The sequence below is a fragment of the Triplophysa dalaica genome, chromosome 1 (assembly GCF_015846415.1).
Source record: "Triplophysa dalaica isolate WHDGS20190420 chromosome 1, ASM1584641v1, whole genome shotgun sequence".
NCBI lineage: Eukaryota > Metazoa > Chordata > Actinopteri > Cypriniformes > Nemacheilidae > Triplophysa > Triplophysa dalaica.
In genome coordinates, this window is record NC_079542.1 from 24,229,778 (window position 1) to 24,251,658 (window position 21,881).

At 37.5% G+C, this 21,881-nt stretch overlaps 1 protein-coding gene across 6 annotated transcripts in view; it reads right to left on the bottom strand.

The window, feature by feature from the left end:
* svep1 (sushi, von Willebrand factor type A, EGF and pentraxin domain containing 1) overlaps positions 1–21,881 on the bottom strand; it is an 80,439-nt gene that overhangs the window by 46,964 nt on the left and 11,594 nt on the right. For 3 of the 6 annotated variants that reach the window (XR_008907301.1, XM_056754782.1, XM_056754772.1), the window contains exons 2-3: positions 16,702–16,957; positions 15,392–15,568 (exon numbers count right to left, since the gene is read on the bottom strand). Coding sequence is in view for 5 of the 6 variants with exons in the window: in XM_056754782.1 (XP_056610760.1) it covers positions 15,392–15,568; positions 16,702–16,957 (433 nt within the window). In the remaining variant the exon portion in view is untranslated. Of the gene's footprint in view, positions 1–15,391; positions 15,569–16,701; positions 16,958–17,065; positions 17,328–18,997; positions 19,104–19,152; positions 19,210–21,881 lie in introns of those variants that run through there. The other 3 variants (XM_056754799.1, XM_056754808.1, XM_056754790.1) reach the window with 3 other exon arrangements.

Here is a 21,881-nt window from a genome sequence, read left to right on the forward strand (position 1 = left end):
ATATGTAGAAATAAAAAAAATAAAAAAACGTAGATTGGTTTTCCCAACCAGCATCACAAATGTTCATGGACATGAATTTCTCTATTTTCTCGTGTCAGGCAGCACAAATCTTTTCCGTGTCGCTTAGCATGACTTTTAATCTAAAGTATTTTAAAGGGGTCATTTGACTCGGCTAAAACGAATTTTATTGTTTGCTTTAGAAGCAATACAATGTGTATACACGATTTAAGGTAAAAAACACTGTATTTTCCACATACCGTGCATGTCTGTATCTCCTCTTTGCTCTACCGTTCTGAAACGCGCTGATATTTTACAAAACTTATCGCTCTGAAAACTGAGGTGTGCTGTGATTGGCTAGGTCACTAGTGCGTAGTGGTTGGATACTGCACGGAAATCTAACGCCTCTTACCATATTCGGAACATCAGGCTGCGCCGGCGACGGTACAATGAGATTTACTAGGCCGTCCACCTTACTTGTGTATACATATCTTAGGTCCTAGTCAAATCATAACACAAAGTGACCTACATGCTTGGGGGTGTGGTTACACAAGGCATGTCAGACATTTACATTACATTACATTTAGTCATTTGGCAGACGCTTTTATACAAAAGCGACTTACAGTGCACTTATTACAGGGACAATCCCCCAGACAGGTCTGGGTTCACATTCGCTTTTAGATAGAATGCATCTTTTGTTCCAACACTTAAATTTTAGCAATTTTACGTGTCTAATACATGGATGGGCAACTCATAACACACCAAAGACACATAAAAACACGTATTTCCGCCATATGACCCCTTTATTGCTATATCTTTCATATGTATAAATAGCACATAACCAGCTTAAACCAGCTAAGGACCAACACGTGACTAGCTTAAACCAGATCAAACCAGCTACTTTGCTTGAAAAAATACCTAACCAGTATATGCATTTTTTTTCAACAGGGTTGTATTGTATAGTAAACCCATGAAACCACACAACAACCCATAAAACTAAAAAGAGTTTAGTGCGTCATTTCAGCGTGTGATATATGAGAGTGTCATTCTTTAATAGCCATTCCAAAATCAACAGTCAGTTTGAAACCGTAAGTTGTGATAAGTGCTTAATGTTTAGCTAGTGGAGTTCTGTTAAGCATCAGGTTATACATGTGTCAGGATAAGCTAGCCTTTCATAAACTCTCCTTCATTCTCTGCTGCAAGACTTAAAACGCTGATGTAGAGAAATGAGTTTAAAACACTCCATCCTAAAAGAAAGAAAGATAAAATTGCTTTAGATATAACTTGTGAACCACAGTCGACAGGACAAGTGAGACCAAATGAGAGGAGATGGGTTGGCAGTGCTATTGTGTATTTATTATATCTTTTTAAGTGTTGATGTGGATTCTGAGCTTATTATGAGAGTTTTTTGGAATAGTTGTAAAATCAAAATCTTTACGAAAACATAACATGCATCCCACTTCCTATAAAACATGTGTGTGGCAAACCATTCATTCTTAAAAAAGATTCACCGGATTCACAAATAATTAGTAAACATCAGAAATGGTAGTAAATGTGTGTATGTTAATGAATTCCAATCACTCGTAAACAGGGCGCACAAAATATTATTGTGATACATAGTGCATCAAAATGCAGTGTCATCAGTTCTCTAAAAGAAAACAGAACGTGGTTTCTGCGGTTTTACGTAATATTTACACGTGGTATGGAGCAGGTGTACATTTCTTTCGAACCAACTAAGATTTTGAAAATACGAACATTTTCATAAATCCGAAAATTTACGTCAAAACGACTTTACGAACAATTTACACAAAAAATCGTTCTGATGCTGTTTCGTGAATGAGGATTCTTATAAAAGAATCTTGCAAACATATACAGTGACAGTATTCCGAAAGCAGAATTGCATGCCAGAATAAAGAATGCAGATACAATTCAGATGTAAACGAAAAAACAAATCCTAACAATGAAAAGTACAACAAAAAAATTGTAGATGACAACTGGGCCTTTATCTGTTTGTGAATGTATTATAGGGATAGTTTAGGGATAAAACAAAATAACACCATGTTTCAACTTTATAAACTGTAATGTATAACTTTCGTTCTGCATTGCACAGATGACGGAAGTTAGACTTACAAATATGGATGTTTCTCTTAAACAAATGCATCGATTTGCATCAGAAGGCCTTTTTTCCCTGTTTTATGATTGTGTTTTTTGCGGTTTTTAACAATGGATACTCATGTTTCTAGTTTAAAAAAAACTTTATATTTCACATATTTCGAGTCTATCGCTGTCTCTCTTCTCACAAAACAACTGGATTTCTTCCGGTTTCTTCAAAGTTCTTCATGTCTTCCGAAACGCTCAGATTGGTAAAGCTAACTGTGTTGTGATTGGTTCCCCGCTAAGCGCGCGTGTGTGAAGAAGATGTCCCACCCATACCATATCAGCGAGTTCCGCTGATTGGTCGGTCCCCCCTCTCAGTGCACTTGAATTCATAAGCTTTGGCATTTAGCAATAAACAGTAACAGTGGTGTCAACTTCACTTCATCAATTTAAAACATGCAGATCAATCGAAGTGTAACGGAGGTCTGCTAGTGCATACGCAAACATCAATCTTTGTTAGAGATCACGTTTATTTTCCTACTATGGCGAGGGAAATGACACCGGACCAAATGGCATCAGTCCAGTTATATTATCACTAATAACAGAAGCTTTAGTTTTGCCTTTGAATACTGGACCCGAGTTTGATAATAAAACAAGCAGATTGACTAGGAGACTGCTAGCAGGACTTCAGAGGACATTTCATATAAGTGTTTTAGACAGACATAGGCGCGCACACACACACACACACACAATATCAGTGTATTACACAAAACAGTTTTCACAGCTGATATTAAAGTCATGGAAGCTGTTATTTGACCGTTAGTTATCTTAGAATGTGTGTAGCTGAATTCTTAATACCAGCTGTAGGACTGTGATGAAAGTGAAAGTAGTTTAGCGCGCAGCTCAGTCAAATGTTTACGATCTCTCAAAACCAAACACTACTCCAGCAAACTTCCTCTTCTCTGAGGAAAGCCTCCCCCCTTTTTTGGCGTATTCCTTTGGGTGGAGGTTATTAAAAGCACTCGGAATAGTGACATCATGTACCCGGGAAGTAGAGGGCTATGGTCAATTCCAGCTGCTCTCAGTTATCCTTGAAAAGTGAATTCTGTTAAAGACTTGTCATTTAACTTTGAGCTTTATCCTTTGCAGGTATTATCGCGGGGAATCACCGCTTTAATAACCCCATGGTGCTGTCTGGAGCAGTTTTTTGATAGATAGATGGACTTTTAGGAGCTTCAAAATCTCATCCCCTATTCACTCCCAGTCTAAAGCTTGGAAGAGCCAGGATAAATGATATTATAACTCCAACTGTATTCGTCTGAAAAAAAAGGTCACACCTAAAACATGAAATGAGAACTTCGATGGATGCTACCATCAGTTCACCACAATCTCCCGTTTTTAGCCCCAAAAATGTTTAAATGGTTGTTTATGTGAATGTTTTTATGGATGTTATCCTTTCCTCTTGTTCTGAATTTAAAAATGTGGTCAACCTTAAATGCATTGTGAAAGAGAAAACCTCTTCAAATATGATGCCGTGCAATTGGTAAGCTTCTTGACATTGCGACTAAAGAGTGTCTGTGAGGCACTTACCCACAGACAGCTACTCAGTTACACAAATATGTGACAGTTGAAAAAAAGCTGTGTTGCTCCGTGATACAAAGACAAAATTCCCCACCAAACTAAGAAACACTTGAAATGAGTATCTGTCTTTAGGTTTTGGGTCAATGGCTGAGTATGCCAGAGCTCAGGATTCTGCCAAGAAGCAATCTTTATAATGCACTTGTTGACATAAATCAAGTCTGGACTGCTGCGATCTAACAACCAGCTAATTCTTCACATCTTGTAAGATGTTTGTAAAAGATTCTTTTTAAATCCACGAATCCACCATTTATTTTATTAGTCAAATCTTTAAAAGCAGAGTTTGCCAAGAATTTTAATTCTTTCATTTACTATCGCCCTTATATTCCTCCTGAACCCTTTCCCATTATTTTGTGTGGAACAGCTCTCAGCATTTGGTTAAAATGTCACGAAGAACAATAAAAACTGTATCACTAAAGTGACATATGACTTGCATGGCATATCACTTTCAATTATTACCCATTCATTTATTAAGTATCTGGATGCTGGCATTGTTTGATTACAAGTGAAAAAACACATATCATAGGGCATCATAAAATATAAATTCATTTTTCAATAAATTGTCTTAATTTACAAATAAAGAAAGATTTTGCACTCTGTTTTTTCTTGCATAGCAGTTACAATGTTAAAGGTCCACTTATGACATTTAGCGGCATCTAGCAATGAGGTTGTGAATTGCAACCAATGGCTCACTCTACCCATTCCCTTCTCGAAGCACTACGGTGGCCGACACAGGAGTAAGATGTAGCCACGTTTTTGCTTCTTTGCCAAAGGAGATAACATATTTACGAAACTCTGTAGAGCAATTTGACTTTTTAGGGCTACTGCAAACAACATGGCAAATTCCATGTGAGGGGACCCGCAGTGTATGTAGATAGAAGTGGCTCATTCGAAGTTAATAAAAAGCGCTTCATTATGTTAGCTCTTTATACACCTCTGAACACATAGTTAAGTATATTATATGCCATTTCTGTCAGTAGATCCTTCACAAAATGACACACTGGACCTTAAGGCATGTGAGCATAAGCACCTTAACACTTCACCTCTTTCTCTATCACACACAAGCAAAGGCAATAAATTCACAATAAAAGCACCTCCAGAGAGACGAGGAATGAGACATGATGACTGTTGTTAGAGGTGACAGAAATCCAATAGGAAATAAAAAGGGGAAAAACAGGGTTGTACCATCAAGTAAAAAGCAGAGCAGAAATCATAAAACATTTCTATTGAGATTTTCAGTGTCTAGAAACATCCACATTAATATGTAAAAGAGATGAAGGAAAACAAGAGGGCAGAATAACCACTGCAGTGCCCTGATCTCTTAGGTCATTCTCTATAATGGAACTAAACAGAATTAAAGAGGGCTGTTCAGCATGCGCTAGCCGTTTTACACAGCAAACTTACTGTAAATTTGTTTTTATAACCAGGTACACCGACACGGTGAGATGTTCTTCAATTGGCAAGGGACTGGGGAAATTGAGAAGGAAAGCATAAAAGCAGAGAGATGGGGAAGGAATGTTTTGAAAGGTTCGTGGAGTTCAGCTACAGACTTCCATCTGTCAACCCCACCTGCTGTTGGCCCTAACACACAAGCACACATACTTTTCCCACCAAGTAAATTTGGACACGCACACGCCTATTGTTTGAGTGTCTATTTATGACTCAAAATAAAAGTTACTTCACAAGATCACAGAGTTTCTGCCACCTATAAACTTGCCTCCTTTTTACGAAGGCATTAACCAACACAAGTTTACTGCTCAGTGGCAGGCTAAGAAATTCTTAATACGAAAGTCATCGAGACCTTAAAACTGCACTCAGTTCCAATATCTTGCTATTACCCAATGTCACAGGAAGTGCAAAACTGATGTGAGGTCAGCTAAAAAACATAGTGTCTCAAAACCCAAGAGGCCTCATTTAGGAACCTTCACATTGGCTTTCTTCCTGTTCAAACAAAGAAAAATTTGTATCTTCACTTTGATGCAATCTAGTTTAAAAATGAGGTTAATCCTATTGACTCTGAACCTTTGTGTCCCTTGAGATCCAGAGGCATCTGCTTTTTGGCTGAGACATCCTGGAGCAGAACTCACCAGGAGTTGAGTAACCTTTCTTCATTATCTTGAAAAGGAAATCCAAGGAACTGGCTGGGTTCAAATGATTCTTTGAGGATCTCCTCCTTTGAAGCAGAATGATCATTGGCAATTTTTCAGAACTGTTTAACAGCTGTAATGTAAAACCACTAAATTTCAGGCTATACTGCATGAAATATACACAAATAGGCCAATTGTCAAATACAATTGCTCAAACTATGTGATGTGAACCGCTAAACCAGTGGTTCTAGAACTGTGGTACGCATACCACTTGTGGTAATCGAGGAGACCCCTGGTGGTAAGTGACACAACAGGAAATTAAAAACGCTATTTATTCATTTACATTTTGTTTCAAATACAATTTCAATTGATTAATACATTGTCGATAAATACGGAATACGCTACATCTGATATAGCGTATGTGCAATTTTAACATATACTAATGATCGTTTATTTATCATTGGTCGATGTTACTCAAACGTAACAGGCAGCTCAAACATAGAGCGGGAGCAGACAGACGCTTCTGAGTCTCTTACTCTTTCTCTGCCGATGAGCTGCGTGTAAATTAGGCTTCTTGTGTATTTCTGCACTTGAACGGCTGTTTAAAGCTGTTGTTATTGCTGTAAAGTGCTGATTCAACATGTGTCTGGATCTCCTCGAGATTAAATCAATGAAGCGTGCCGCAATTAAAAATTTGCAATTTCGATGCTTTGACAAGAGCCGCTGCAGTAAAGTGTGAGTCAGAAAGTAAAAGGAGACAGACTGACTTAAAACCTAGATATCTGTTTGTTTTATACAGCTGTTCTCTTGATGGTTAAGTATACGTATGTTTATTTATTGTCTGCGTTAAATAATCTTTTCATATTGTCTGTATTCTAGGTTTGTAGTCTTTCTCCAAGTACCCACAAAGGTAATAAATCCCCCATGCTGTAACTGTATACTGTAACTGACAATTTTACCATTCAAATCTAATAATGACAAACACATATCACTAGGCATAATTTTCCGGTGGGACATGTCCCCACCACTTTTTGCCAAAGTCAATTTTGGTCCCACCACTTATTGGAAGAAATCAAAAATTGCCCGCCTTGTAAGCATAGGATAATTAAATGAACTCCGCCCAACAGATTCAGACTGGAAAAGACAAAATGTGAGAAAGGCACATGCAATCTGACTGTTCCAATGGCGTAGAGCGTAAAGCTTTTGTTACTTCATGTCATCGTGGGTTCAAGACTGCTGTTTGCTGAACTTTTTCCCTATCACATATATCAGATTGAAAAGGCATTTGTTTTAATAAAATTATGAAAATATTTGAAAATGTTATTCAAGTCATACGTGTACCAAACATTTCGCGCTTAATTGCACTTTGGTGGTATATTCGTCCTTATTGTTCTCGATATGCGGTTGCTATCGTCTATTGCAAGATTAATTTGATTTTCCTCGTTTCTGTAGATTTTATTTGATCACAAATTAATACGTTAAATCACGTACTGCAGCAGCTATCCTAAAATATAATAAAGCACAACATGCTTTAAAAGAATTTATTGATGAAAACATAATATAGTTTAAAACAAATGGAAGCAGATCTGATATGTGATGTGAAAATATAGAAGAGTGAGTTAGGCGGATTCGAACCTGCTTCGCAGCAGAGTCAAAATCATTTGTCTTTTTTATTACTACACCACTAAAGCTGCTGATAAAGTGGTACAGTTTTTATACTCTTTTGTGGAGGAAGAGACACCTACATTTTCCACGCTTCTGACGCCCAACAAGTTATTACAGAAACAATTTATTATAGTATTGTTTTAGTCATCTTTGTCTACACCGCCTTTCAAAGTGTTCAAGTCACGCCACTGCTATAAAGTTCACTTTAGGCCTCTAAAATACACACCTGTCCAGTTTATTACAATATAAATTATGTAGAAACAGGTATGGTAGAAAAGATATTTTGTTGATTTTCTTTGGTCAGAAATATTTTGCCAAGTTTTTTTTTTTTAAATGCAACTTAAGACTCAATTCCAAATCATGAATTTATTAAAACCATATAAGTTTGAAATGTGATTTTTTTGTGTTGTTATTCTCCGTACATTTTGTGCAAGATTACGGGTTAATAATACATTAGAATTGGAGAACGAGTGTATCTAATTATGAGCCAAACAAAGATTCACAGCTTTACTATTAATTTGAGTGTTTCTACATGCGTTTTCTTTGGCGGTCATTAGGTGGTACTGGGGAAAACAAATTTTATTAAAGGTGTTACTTGGAAAAGTAAAGTTTGAGAACCACTGCCCTAAACCATAAGTATTGAAATTTGTTGCACAACAAATCATCCCACATTGTGCTTTGAACAAATTATTAATTAAATCACATGGTTTGTAGAGGAAGGGTCTGCTATTCGTTTTCTCAATGATTCTCAAGTGATTTTCTTGGAGAATGAAAAGAGGGACAAGAAAGAATTATGGGTTTGGAATGAAAGGATGAGTAAATGATGTTTGTAATCATTGGATGAACTGCTACTTTAAGAGATATAAACTATGACAGAAATGGATTCGGCTGACCAACATACTTAATAACTTAATAAACCCAAGGAATGAAAACCCAAGGGCAGTCAAGCGCTTGAGGTTTAGTACATTACTTTCACACATCATTCATTTCACACTCTATTGAACATAGAGTACTTGGAATGATAAAACTACACTAAGACTTTTTCCCAGATTGTTTGCTAAAGCCCAGGCTGGCTCTGCACTGCAGTAGAAATATAAGGTCCCTGTGGCCAAACATGCTTTAGAGAGTCTTCTCTGACTTCATTCTTGGCTCTCATCTATCAAGGCAGGTAAGAAAACCAGCACATTGTGGTTTATTATTAAAGAAAATTTGAAAATATGAGAAAGGGGCAGGAGGAGAGAAGAAAAGATGAGCTGAAAAAGGCAAAAAGAGCCATGTGGCATGGAGATTTGGATAATGAAAGAGTGATGAGGCATGAAGACTGGGCAAAAAAAAAAGAGTAGGAGGAAGAAAAAGATGGGACCTGGGAGAGCACTGAAACTTTACCCTGGTTTTAAAAGAGGGGATGTTCAGCATTAAACTTATGTGTATGGTTTGGATGAGTTTAGAAAAACCAACCCGGTCTCAAGGCAGTTTGTGAAATTTGGAATATATTAATTTGTGTTGACGGACACGAATATGCCCTTTTTGTGTCAGTGAGCACAACCACTCAGCACAACTTTGTTTTCGTATCACTAAGCAAAAGTATCAATACACAGACTGTGTGTGTATTAACATTTTTATATTTATAACCTGATATCAAAAGAAGTCGAACATATTTTAGGATGTGGCTAACTAAAACCTTACTTCACCCCAAACCTTAGTGAGGTGACTATTTATGAAAATATAGCAATTTTATTGATTGAGTAAAAAAAACTGATGAGAAGAAAGGAGGGGCGTGGATATATATGCAGGATCTACAATGAATCTCCCACATAGGCACCAAATCTCAATGGCTATTTACACTGTTAGCAAGTTCCACATTTTCAGAGATATTCAACATAAATTGAACATTATTGAATGTCTGTAAACTACAAAAACACTGGATTTTAAAGGTATCCATTTTGGGGCAACTTTCAAATATTTTTCCAAATCTGTTGAAATCAGACCACTCCAAACACTGACACCACAGATATGTAACATTCTGTCCAGGGACTACAGATGAAAAATACCTTCTGCTTATTCTGGTACATGGACTGTAATGTTTATTTATGTGTAATGTCCCTGTTAAATAAATAAAAAATATAATTATACAAAAAAAACTTGTATCTGATTCTGTGTAACTGAACCACACTAAATGTAGACAGCTTTGTACTGTAGAAGATTGTTGGAAACATAGTTATGTCTAAATTTATAATAAAGTGATATTTCACCCCCACATTATAATTCTTTCATCATTTATTTACACTTTACACCAAACCTGTATGATCTTTTTTTCCTGCAGAACACAAAATAAGATATTTTGAAGAACACTGTCAATAAACATTTGACTTTCGTATGGACACAAAACCAGTGAGACATTTCTTTAAATATCTCCTTTGATGTTCCAGAAATAGTCAAATACAGCTTTTGAATGACATATGGGTGAACAAATGATGACAGAATATTTACTTCTGGGCAAACTACCCCTTTAACATAATAGCTTATCGATAAATACATTAATACAAATAGCTGTATGTCAGAAACAGCATGAGATTATATCTACATAGGGAGAGGAATAAACTGTGGATCTGTACACATCAAGCTGAAGCTGGAGACCATTTTGTTTTGGGATGTGAATTACAGTATATGTTGTGCTGTTTCCCGAAAATTCCCATGTCAACATCTCTGTTAAAAATCCTTCTTTGCTGAACTCTAACTGCATATACAGATCTCGCAATTACTCTTAATTTAAGAGCAAACGTTTGTAATTGCAAGCCTGACTCCAGGCATCATACGTGCACTATATATTTCCTTTTAGATACTACACTGTAAACCTTTGCTGTAGTTTTGCACTAGGTGTGCCAGAAACTTACTGTATATTTATCTTACAATTTTGTTTTAAACAAAGTTCTTATATTTCCTTTCATAAAACAAGACTAAATATCTAAGGTCACTTTGCTTGTTATGTAAATGTATCTTAATTTAAGAGGTTTTAAATATTTTTACTAGAAAACAAAATAAAGAATTTAATTTTGAGCTTTAATTTCGATTAAAGTAAAGTTGAACTCAAATTGAAAACAGAGCTGATAGGAAAAGTATTAAGTAGTAATTAAATACACAGTAAGTTACTGGCAAACCTACTGCAAAACTACAGCAAAGTTTTACAGTGTACATTAAATGTACCGTGAGAACATTTCCTACTTACCCTAGAGAACATACTATATAGGGGGTGTTGTTGCTAACAGGGTTCCAGGGGAGTTGAAAAGGAGGGAGAGTGACACAGAAACAGGGAGCAGAAGGAGGTCAAACACATAAAAACATGATTGCAACACTTCCTTACTCAATACTTTGCCAACATTTCCCAGATTCCTTCAACTTTACTTTTTTTGGAGGTTTTTCCTTTATTTACGCCTGTCTAGGGGCTTTGAATGAAGGTAAATATTTACAATACCTGATTGAGGAAATCTCTTTCTTGACTATCCCTTACCTCTGACAACCAGACCCTGTCACACACCAAAGGAGATGCATTATGCTATCTGTATCTGAGGTTATCTGTCACTTTGGCAAGGTTCAGCCAACGTGACAATGAATAAATGTGTCAGGTCATTATAGTGCCACTGGAATGCCTAAGTTAAACAAAACACAACACATCGCTTCGCAAGCGGTGTCATTCATCCTTTCTCTGTTTTAGTTCATTCATGTCATAAAAAATTTTTCATCATCGAAATACTGGAAAGAGGTCAATTTATATTAAATTGCCTTGAGTCTTTTTCTAAAGCTTTGGACATCCGGACACTGCACGTTTGCAGACTTTCCTGTAAGTTCTAATGACACCATGAGCCTCTTCCTTTTCAGAGGTCTCATGAACTGTGCTTGTTGATTGTTTTATACTGTTATATGAGGTCTACTTATGTTGTTTGCGTGGTTTTTACATTCAAAAACATAAAAATCAAGAAGTAATTGCCGATTTTCTACTCAGGTTTTGAGGCTAGCTCTGCAAATGCTCGGTTTTAATGGGCGCATTGTCCCGCAATGTCCCTCATTGAAGACTTTATAAGTAAACACCCACTGCTTTGATTGGATAGCAGTTTGCGTAGATGGAGGCTGTCGTGAATTTGGTTCGAGACGTAACGTGAGGTTACACATTAGCACCATTCACAGTTTTCGAAGGGCATTAGTATTATCTGGAGTCCTCCTGTGAATTATAAATGATCTCCCCACATCAGTATTTCATGTTACGCAATCGCAAGGGATGTTTTTACTCAAATTCACTGACTTATTTCCCGGATGTGATGGCAAGACTTTGCTTATAGTTTGTATAGCCTATACTTGTATTGACTTTAATGATATTTGACCATACCTCTCTGCATTTGAGATCCGTGATCGCAAACCGGAAAAAAGATCACCGCGATCGCGGGTCTCAAATGTTGCGATAGTTTCCATGATAAATAAACAAATGGGAGACTCCCGGTAACTTATGGATGTCACCCAGCACCCGAAATAATACCAAAACACTTCAAAACAGCCTCCATTATTCGCAAACGTTGGATAAAACTTATAAAAATTATGTACATCACTAGAAAAATTATATATGAGCCCACCAAATCTGAGAGATGAGTATTCGCCAGGGCTTAAGACCACAAACAACCTCTGCAAGTATTACAAATGACTAGAGGTCCCCAGGTAATACTAATCTCGTGCGATAGTGACGCATAGTACAAGAATCTTTTACTCACATAAGATTGCTGCACCATTCCTATCGGGTCCAATATTGTCGACGTGGCTTTGCTTTTACATTTTAGTCATTCCACAAATCCAATGTCGATCTCTGCCTTGTTCATGAAGGAATCCTCTGAGAATAACGAACAAACGCTTCATGTTTTTCCCACATGAGCTGGAACGTCTTTAAAATTAAACTTTATCCCCGCATTACAAATGTCGGAATCCGAAGGAAGGTTATGCAGCGACTGTATTCTTCCACAACCAGGGGTGGCACCATATTTAGCTATCTTTAACGTCCTTTCAATGTCGTCATAGATAGGCGCATTCCACAACCTGCCGTTCGCTGGGCCTGGTGTCAATAACAGATGTAATCTCAGTAACAAGGGTGTTTTCAGTTCTAACACTTACATGATGTTCATGTGAATATGATTCCCTCTTATATAACAAAAGCTTGGGTTTAAATTGTGATTTTAATTCATCCCTCCTTTAAAACCCCAAATCAACAAACGTTTAAAACCAGACCCTTCGGGAGCAAATTTGATCCAGCAAAACATTTGATCCAGTTTTTTGAATGGAACCAAAATAGCAAACCGTACCACTTTTTTGGGACCCTTTCGTAACGGTAACTAGCCCAATAGTACCAAAAGTACCTGAACCTAATGGGTGGAGCTAGTCTCACTGAAGACGTCTGATTGGTTTACAGAAAATCGTCACTTGTGCGTGCTACAAGGGGAATGACAACACAGGAAGTGCCATTTTTGAAAACACAGCAATGACAAGAATACAACGTCTGTACGCAGAAATAAACCATGGTCGACCATGCCCACCAAGAAAGGGTACTGTTGGCAGTGGAAACGCAAGCCTGATATGAGTTTCCCATACGGAATTGTACTGTACTGAACTGCACTGCACCGTAACACTCAGTGGAAACGAGGCATAATTAAACCATTCTGATGGTAATTAAATGAGCGTTATATAATATTATGCTGTACTAAATCAAAACAAACTTTAATATGTTCGTAGACATTTAGGAAAAATGCTAAATTCATATATTTGTTTGTCCAAAAAACAATGCGTTAGCCAGTTATTCCACTCTGAAATGTGTGTTCCGGCTGGAATTTTCCTTTTTTTGTTTTGGTCCGTGTGACCCCGCACACTGACGATTTACCCAGTAGACTAGTGTATTTGGCAGCTCGGTTACCAGTTGGCAAAAATCACTGCATATTGCAGCAAACTGACGATCTGGGTCAGAGCATATTCCACCCTTTCCGGTACTATTATGTTGCAAACTTAGAAATAATTACTATTGTATTTTACCAATAACAAGGAGTAATATATTATTTTATTACTGTTATTTAAACCAGACAGCAATACGGCCAGTAAATGCGACCTACGGAGGACGCAACCTCTGAAACAAGCTGCTGATTGTGTTTTATTTGCAAACAACAAAACCACTGCAAACGTATAGATTATCAGATTTACAGTGTAGAGTTTATGCTTTCCATTACACTCCTGTAAGTGACTGGCACTCCTGTGAGCGTGGAGTCTGAGGAGATTTACTATTTGGACCGCAATACCAAGCTCAACCGCTAGGTGCCAATGTTACATAGAGCTCCTTTAACAGTCCGGTTGATATAAATTGTGGGGAGTGATACCTCCCGAACAACATCTGATTGTGATTTTCAATTGTTTATGGCCTTTATTATCTCATCCAAAACCAACAGGACAAAGAGAAACAATGAAACAAAGAAAAAGACGGAGAATAAACTAAATCTACTTAATCTCTTCTGCAATTTTGACCTTTTAATCCAGAAATAATAGTAAATCAGACATTGTTCTGTGATTTATATCCATTATGCATCATGGCAACTGTTTATTATGCCTTGCCAACTATTGTCATTTACATACAACAGTGCATCCATCTGACAGCTGAGAATAAAGGTTTATATATCCTACAGTCAGGCATGCTGTTTTTTATGACTAGTCTATGGTGACACATTAATGAATTTAGATTAATTTCACTATGATTCATTTATGCAGTAAGAGCAAAGAAAAACAGTTTTAGTGAGACATTTGTGAGTAAAGATTCTCACTGGGGTTTCTAATAGACAAAGTTTGTATTTGTGTTGAGAGAGAAAAAAAGCCTTTACAAAGTGATAAACTGTGAAAGCCAGTGAGGAACAATAAGATCTGTCTTGAGGCTGGCTCTCCATCACAATCCTGGAGGAGAAGAACTGCATCTGCAGCGCACAATTCATCCAACACTTTTCTTCCACTTCATAACGCAGTTTAATTAGACAGTGTGATATTTTTAGAACTGTTACATGAAAAATAGGTTTAATAGGACTAGACATCACAAATGTAAGTTATGTAACCATAAATATATCTTAATTCAAGTGAAATATTTTTCTTCTAAAGGTTGTAGCGGGTGGGCAAAATGTATGGTTGCCATATTAGTATCAATGTAAAAATGTATTTGTTCTCTTGAACAAAAAAGATAGTTTGAATTATGTAGGAAAGCAACAATGGTAGTCAAAAGTGCACCAGAACTGTTTGCTTTCCTACATGCTTCAAAATATCTTATTTTGTGTTCAAAACAATTACAAAGCCATTTTTCCTACTATGGTCATCAATAGTGGTCAAGAACTGTCTGGTTACAAGCATTCTTACAAATATCTTCCTTTGTATTAAGCGGAACAAAGACATTTACACAGATTTGGAACAACTTGAGGGTGAGCGAATGCTAACAGAATTAATATTTTGGGTGAACTGTCCCTTGAAGTAAACTAGCTGCAGAAATAATAAAGGATATTATATCTGCATAGCATATCTGCTAAATGTATAAATATACATGTAAATGATGAGATACACATGGATTATACATTTTTTTAATGGTTATGGGTATGTTATGAAAGCTTGTGCACCACTCTGGCATCATCCTTCATTATTCCATCTATTTGCATGATGTTTTCTCTGTCACTATGGATATTTGGTGGAAGTGTTTCTTCAATTTAATTTCAGAAATGGATCTGGCATCCATGCCTATTTCAGCCTTTAACGTCAATAAGCAAATGGATCCCGACTACTATGAACTCTATCCATCTCAAATGTTTTGAACTGTAATGGAAAACCCAAAACTTTAGGGTTTGAGTCGTGACCCTTACCTGTGCACTCATGTTGGAGCCCTTTTCCGTAGTATCCTCTCTCGCACACACAGTCATACTGCCCCGTGTGTGTACCACATTTACAGCTGGCCATTATGTCACAACAGTTTTTTCCCTCCTCACACAATGATGAACACTGGGACAGGTCTTCTTGAATATAACTTCCAGTGGGCAGATCTGTATAAGTAAAGAGATAAATAAAATGACAAATATGCTACCAGTTAGTAAGTTAATGTTGGAAATTCAAGGTTCCTTAAAAAAGTGCTTGTTTCAAATGTTGACATGTATTACATTTCATTATATAACTATAAAACCTTCACTTTGGCAGGAGCATTTTGTCTCTCCACATACAAACAAATGCACTGCTCCAGATGTGAACATACACAGACAGGCCAAGCAGCTGGAGGAGCCTGCACAATCTTGGAAGAACGATAGCACAGACATGATATCAAAACAGGAGTTGAGAACAAATCATGCCATAACTTTAGTTTGTTCGGTTTGAACTTTAACTCATACAAAGTAAAGTTTAGTCTTTGGATCTATGCACATTCTTTATTGGTACCTCGCTGAGTTTAATGTAGTTTGGTGATGCCATGGTGAATAAAGAGATCATTTGAGTTCACATCCACAAGGCTGACTGAGTTGGGGGGTTTGATATAAACAATCTGTCACGGACAAGCAGCCAAATTAAAATAATACTACCGATTCATTATTAAGAGGACTAGTATTTGTCAAACTCAGGAAAAATGTGTTGGATTGATCTTCACCACCATAGTTTCTGCCAATAGCTACAACAATTCCTGTTACTACAATAAAACAGTGGAAACAAATATCAAAACTTTTGCTTATAGCCTGTTATTACTCTTTTGACAAGTCTTAGAATTTATTGAGATCTTTTGAGAATCCATATTCTGAGATTACATGCATCAAAGTTTGTTTTTTTACCATTAATTTGACATGTTTTTACTCAGTTAATAGTAAAGAGTTATCTACGTATAAGGTTATATTTTTACAATTTAATGTAGAAATCAGTAGAAACGAAATTCCTGTGGGTTTTCGCAGGCAGTTGGTGGCAATAAATTAAATGCCCCCTAGCAGCTATTTCAGTCATAGAAGAGGAATTCTACGATGTCTACTTTAATAGAAAACATTTATAATTTTATATTTTATTACATAGCTTTCCAGAATCACAATAAAATATTTCCTAAGCTCAAATTGCGCAAAAATAAAACAATTTGTTACAGGTTGTTCCAGCTACTGAGCATGCGCAAAGGTTAGCCAGTTGGCCTACTCATGTTATAAAGTCGTACCTTCATGAAGGGCACGTCGAGCTAGGGCTTCGAACTCTGCGAAGTTGTGCACCAAGTAGCAATGCTGATCTTTGGGGTGTGAGGCCATATCGTGGAGCTCGCGGATGTTCCCCTGCCAGATTCCAAGCGTGAAGATCTCCACGCCTTTCTCCCGCAGCGCAGCTGCCACCGGTCGCGGGTCTCCGCCATTAGAATAGCCGTCAGTAATGAGAAAGATCACCTTTGTCGCGTTCTCCCGTGAGTACCGCAAGATTTGCTGTGAGATAAAGACAGAAAATTCACAGCAAATATTAATTGAGTTGAACCATCTGAAGTGTTGTATTATTCAATAAGTGTGCAGTTTGTCAAGAGATGCCCTTTTTACTCTTGTCTGTGTCGATGCCAGTTTGAATCCCGTGCGTTTACCAAAAGCATCGTTAGCCACATATGGTCGCAAGTTCCATCGCTCCAGCATAGTTCAACGATTTAAGTTTTTCCCCAAAACCATGGTTCCAATGATCAATCGCAAGCACGATCACAAAGTTGCATGGTTGGAACTAGTGGTCTAGAGATGTGGTTAGATGCATCGTTCCTTATTATCATAACATGTAGACTAAAGGTGAGATGACACTATGGGACTGTGAGACTCCTTGAATTTCTATTGGTGCCTACACTACACAACAAAGTTTCTTTTCATCCTTCCTATTCTTGTTGTAGCAGCACGCACACTACACAACGCACACAAAGTGCGCAGGGGGCAACAAGACCTTGGTCGAGCAGCAGATGCGATCAACATTAAAAACACCTCCCAGTGTATTATAGCCTTATGTGTTATACCGGCCATTTAACACGCTCTGTAATGTTAAGGATATATGCCAGCAGTTTTTAATTCATCCACGCAATAATTTGACGTAAACCTTCTGCGCTGTGATTGGCTGGATTAGTTCCTCAGTGTAACACAAAACGAGATCATTTGGCGATAATATCAAGCAGGTTTGAAGATATCGTAGTGTCTGGGATAGCTCGCGACGGGTCTTGATCATGTCGCTGACCTGCTTATACTTAATTAGCTCCTGCGATCGAAACGAGCACCGATTTGGTCGCGATCCAGGGGTTTGCGATCCATTGGAAATCTGTCCGCGGCAGAAAAATCCATACAAAAACCACATAGTGTGATTTTGACATTAGACGCGAAATGTAAAGAAAATAGAAGCAATGTTGTTTGACCTGCGTGTTCTGACCCTGGGCGGAATGACGTAGGAGGACACTTAGGCCCGCTTTTTAGTTCTGCGTAGGACCTTCGTCGTAGCCTCTATGTGTCGGTTTTCATTTACACTTCTGCGTCGTTGTCCGCGTCGACAGGCAATGACCTGGGGCTGCAACTAACGATTATTTTAATAATCGATTAATCGGTTGATTATTTTCTTTTCGATTAATCGATGAATCGGATAAAAACCCAAAACAAGAAAAGCATTCATTTTCAACCCTCTATTGAAAACAGAACTAAAATCTTCCGAAAGTGCACGAACATGTTGCTCCTTGATCATCCCTGAGCTGTTATAATAATAATAAATATAATAATAAAATAAAATAATAGTGTTGACTTACACAAAAAACAAACACGTTTGCCAAATATTTTTTTAAAAAAATAGCCACCTGAGCTGCTAGAACAATTAATCATTTATAAAAAATAAAGAACAATTCAAATCAGAAAATTTAGCAGGATTTGTTTGAATATCAGAACCTGTTCTCTAAACTACACTGCAGACACACACACTAGCAAATGCACAAACTCTCACAGGACAGTTTTGTCCTGTTGTCAGTCCATATATCAAAAAATCTTAAATCAAGATACATTTACTAGACACATGAAATAGCATAAGAAATTATGGCTTGTTTTCTGAAAAAACACCTAAAAATTTAGTGATTGTTTGCTTAAAACAAGCAAAATTATTCGCCAATGGGGTACGAAAAATAATCTTAATGAGATATAATCTCAAGCAGAAGTTTTAAGCATCACCTAATTTTCTCATGCCATTTATCTTGTCTAGTAATCTTGATTTAAGATTTTTTAGATATTTGGACTGGAAACGAGACAAAATTACTAAGTAAGAAAAGCCTTTTTTGAATAAAAACGTGTCTTTAGTCTTGCAATGCAAAGTGCAAAGTAACTATACTTTAACTATACTGCTTCACTACTGTTATTAACGAGCTAACGCTAACTTGTCAAGCTGGATAACGAGTAAACACCAGCACCAGGGACATTACGTTCTTCACTTCAAAACGGAACAAAAGTACGATTCCGTAATGACTTAACCTGCTGTTGAACTCCCTTCCTCCTCATCAAAGACTCAAACATATTTGCGTTTCAGGTGCTGGATCATTGCCGTGGTGCTCCCGTGCCATGTCGCTTTAGCATATTTTGCAGTTAACACACTTTTTCTGTTTATTTAGTGTGAAATGCTCCCGCACCTTGGATGACTTGGGTCGCGCGGATTTCTCTGCCTCCGCCATGTATCTTTCCTCGTTTTTTTTTTTTTGCTCCGCCCTGTATATGAGGCGCCGAACTCTGCTAGCATCAGTGCGCGAGAGAGACCGAGTGTGTTCACTCCCTCCGCGCTCAAATAAAGTTTTTTTTATAATCAAACGTCTCCGTGTCGCGCGACACAACGAATCGATTATGAAAGTCGTTGCCAACTCTTTTAGTAATCGATTTTTATCGATTTAATCGATTCGTTGTTGCAGCCCTACAATGACCACTAGGCGTCTGTTCCTTGTGTAACCAAGACAAGAGCCGAAGAAGAATGAGCTTGTTCGAGAAGCATTAGCAGTGATAGCGGCAAGTAAACGGTCACTTTTGTTGCAGTTTGAGATGTTAACTACAGATGAACAGATACTTCCCTTAGATAATTCTTTCAGAAGTGCGTTTGAGTAAACATGATGCTATCGCGTAGTTTTTTTACCTGAGGGAGGGGTTCAAACAGACCAATCACAGCGCTGGCGGTCCGCGGGGGTCTCCGTTGAGTTGAGAGGTGCGCGTAAGCTACGCCGAGGGTCCTACGCACGACTTTAACTTGCGCTTTAAATTAATTAAATATTGTGAAATAAAACAACAGATAACGAAACAGAATGACGACAGTAGTCTTTAAATGCAATGCATGTCATTTATAGCAAGAATTTCACATTAATTCGATCTGAATGTATTTATTAGTAGATGTCTTTACTCCACACTGCAAAAAATGACTTGCTTACTGTTCTTGTTTTCCAGTGAAATTTCTAAACATTCTTAAATCAAGATGCATTTTCTTCATGAGTAAATTGACCTAAGAAAATAAGTCTTGTTTTTAGTAAAATTTCAGTGAATTTGTGCTTAAAACAAGCAAAAATATCATTTTTCGAAAAGTCATTTTTTGCAGTGCACCACCAGTGTGGCATCATCAACTAGATTGCTGAACCAATTTGGTTCAAACCATTGGTCTCGAACAGAGTTACAACGGTTTCAGGAAACAGTCGTAACTAGATCATTAATTTCCCCAACAATGCATCTTACTATGGTGGTTAACCAGCGAGTTTCGTCGTTGTTCAGTAAAAGCACCCAGCTTTTTTACCAGATTTGTATGACTAAATACGTAATACGGAGGCTTGAGAAACAGAGGGAGATTTTATCTATTATCTCTAAGGGTGCTCTTAGCAGAACACATTTTACCTATTACTCGGAAAAAAGAGAGAGGGGCATTGTGAAAGTAACCTGACACAGCCAAGTGAAGGATTGGACTAAAAGAGGACAGATTTAGTCTTTATGTCTAAATGGCTGTAATTCAAGCATCCCGGTCAGGAACAATAAGTACAAAGCTTTGGTCCTGACATACACACATCCAAATACACTTACAGATAGGGATACATGTGCATAGCCCCAGTGCCACCATCAACACTTAACAATGTCTAACACAGACTCGGACACAAATATACAGATACTGCTGGCTGTCACCACAGTGATGTCACTGTGGTTAGGCCTCATGGGAGTTGGCTTATAGACCAGAAGAGGGTGTTATTGTGGTCGTTTATAGGGAAGCAGCTCAAAGACACAGAGGGCGTGAAGGAGTTTAGTTATGAGTCAGAGGTGGTAATGGTACTGAAACATGTCTGCACGTTAGGAGACAGTAGACACAATTTACAGAGATTGCAGAAATAGAAGAAAACAGCGACTGATGCACTGAGATGTGTATTTTGTAATTAAAGACGCTTATTAGCGACCCCAAATGCTGTGTTTCACTCACAGAATTACACACTACTTAAGTGACTCCTTCCGTCAGAATATAAACCCACTATAGTTTCATCTACAAACACACATCAAAACAGTAGTGGTTAATCTCTCACATTAGTGGATCATCTAATTGGTTCAGTTAAAATGTGTTATTCGTGTTTTATCACAATTTTGTGGGTATGCAAACAGTGTTTTCTTCACTCAGTGACACATTTTCCACTCTCTCCTAAATCTTTACAACTCCCTCGTCAATAGACTTTAATCAGGGAGGGCGCTATATCTTATTTGATATGAGGAGAAACAAGGCTGTAAAGGATACAGCCTGAGTACAGCGTGTTCATCGCTTACAGCCATTATTTCATTCATTGTAAAATATGGCATCTACAACTGTATCTGAATGTCAGATTTAGTAAAAAACATCTATATGTAATGTAGAAAATGTAATAAAAGGATGCAGACAATAAGTAATGTTAAAGGTCCAGTTTGTAATTTTTGGGATGATCTATTCATAGAAACGCAATATAATATACAAAGGTATGCATTCAGAGGTGTGTAAAGAGCGTACACAATGAGCGTTATTTTTTGATCACCTTAAAATGAGCTATTTCTCTCTACATACACCACGGGTCCCCTCGCATACTTCGCCATGTTCTGTCAGCCATCGTAGCGTCTCGAAAGGGAGGGGTGGAGTGAGCGGTTGGTTGCAATTCGCAACCTTGCCGCTAGATATTACTGACTGGACCTTTTACACACGTTTTTCATTGACATACATTCTGTGATAATGATCTCTCCTCCATCATCAGAGGCTTCAAATCACAATCAGTTCTTTTCCCTATAGTTGCAGCTGTTATGTTTTTATAAATCCCACAGCCTATCTCCTTTTGAAGAAAGAAAAGAACCACAGAATGACAGTTAAAAACAATAAATAGGACAGATA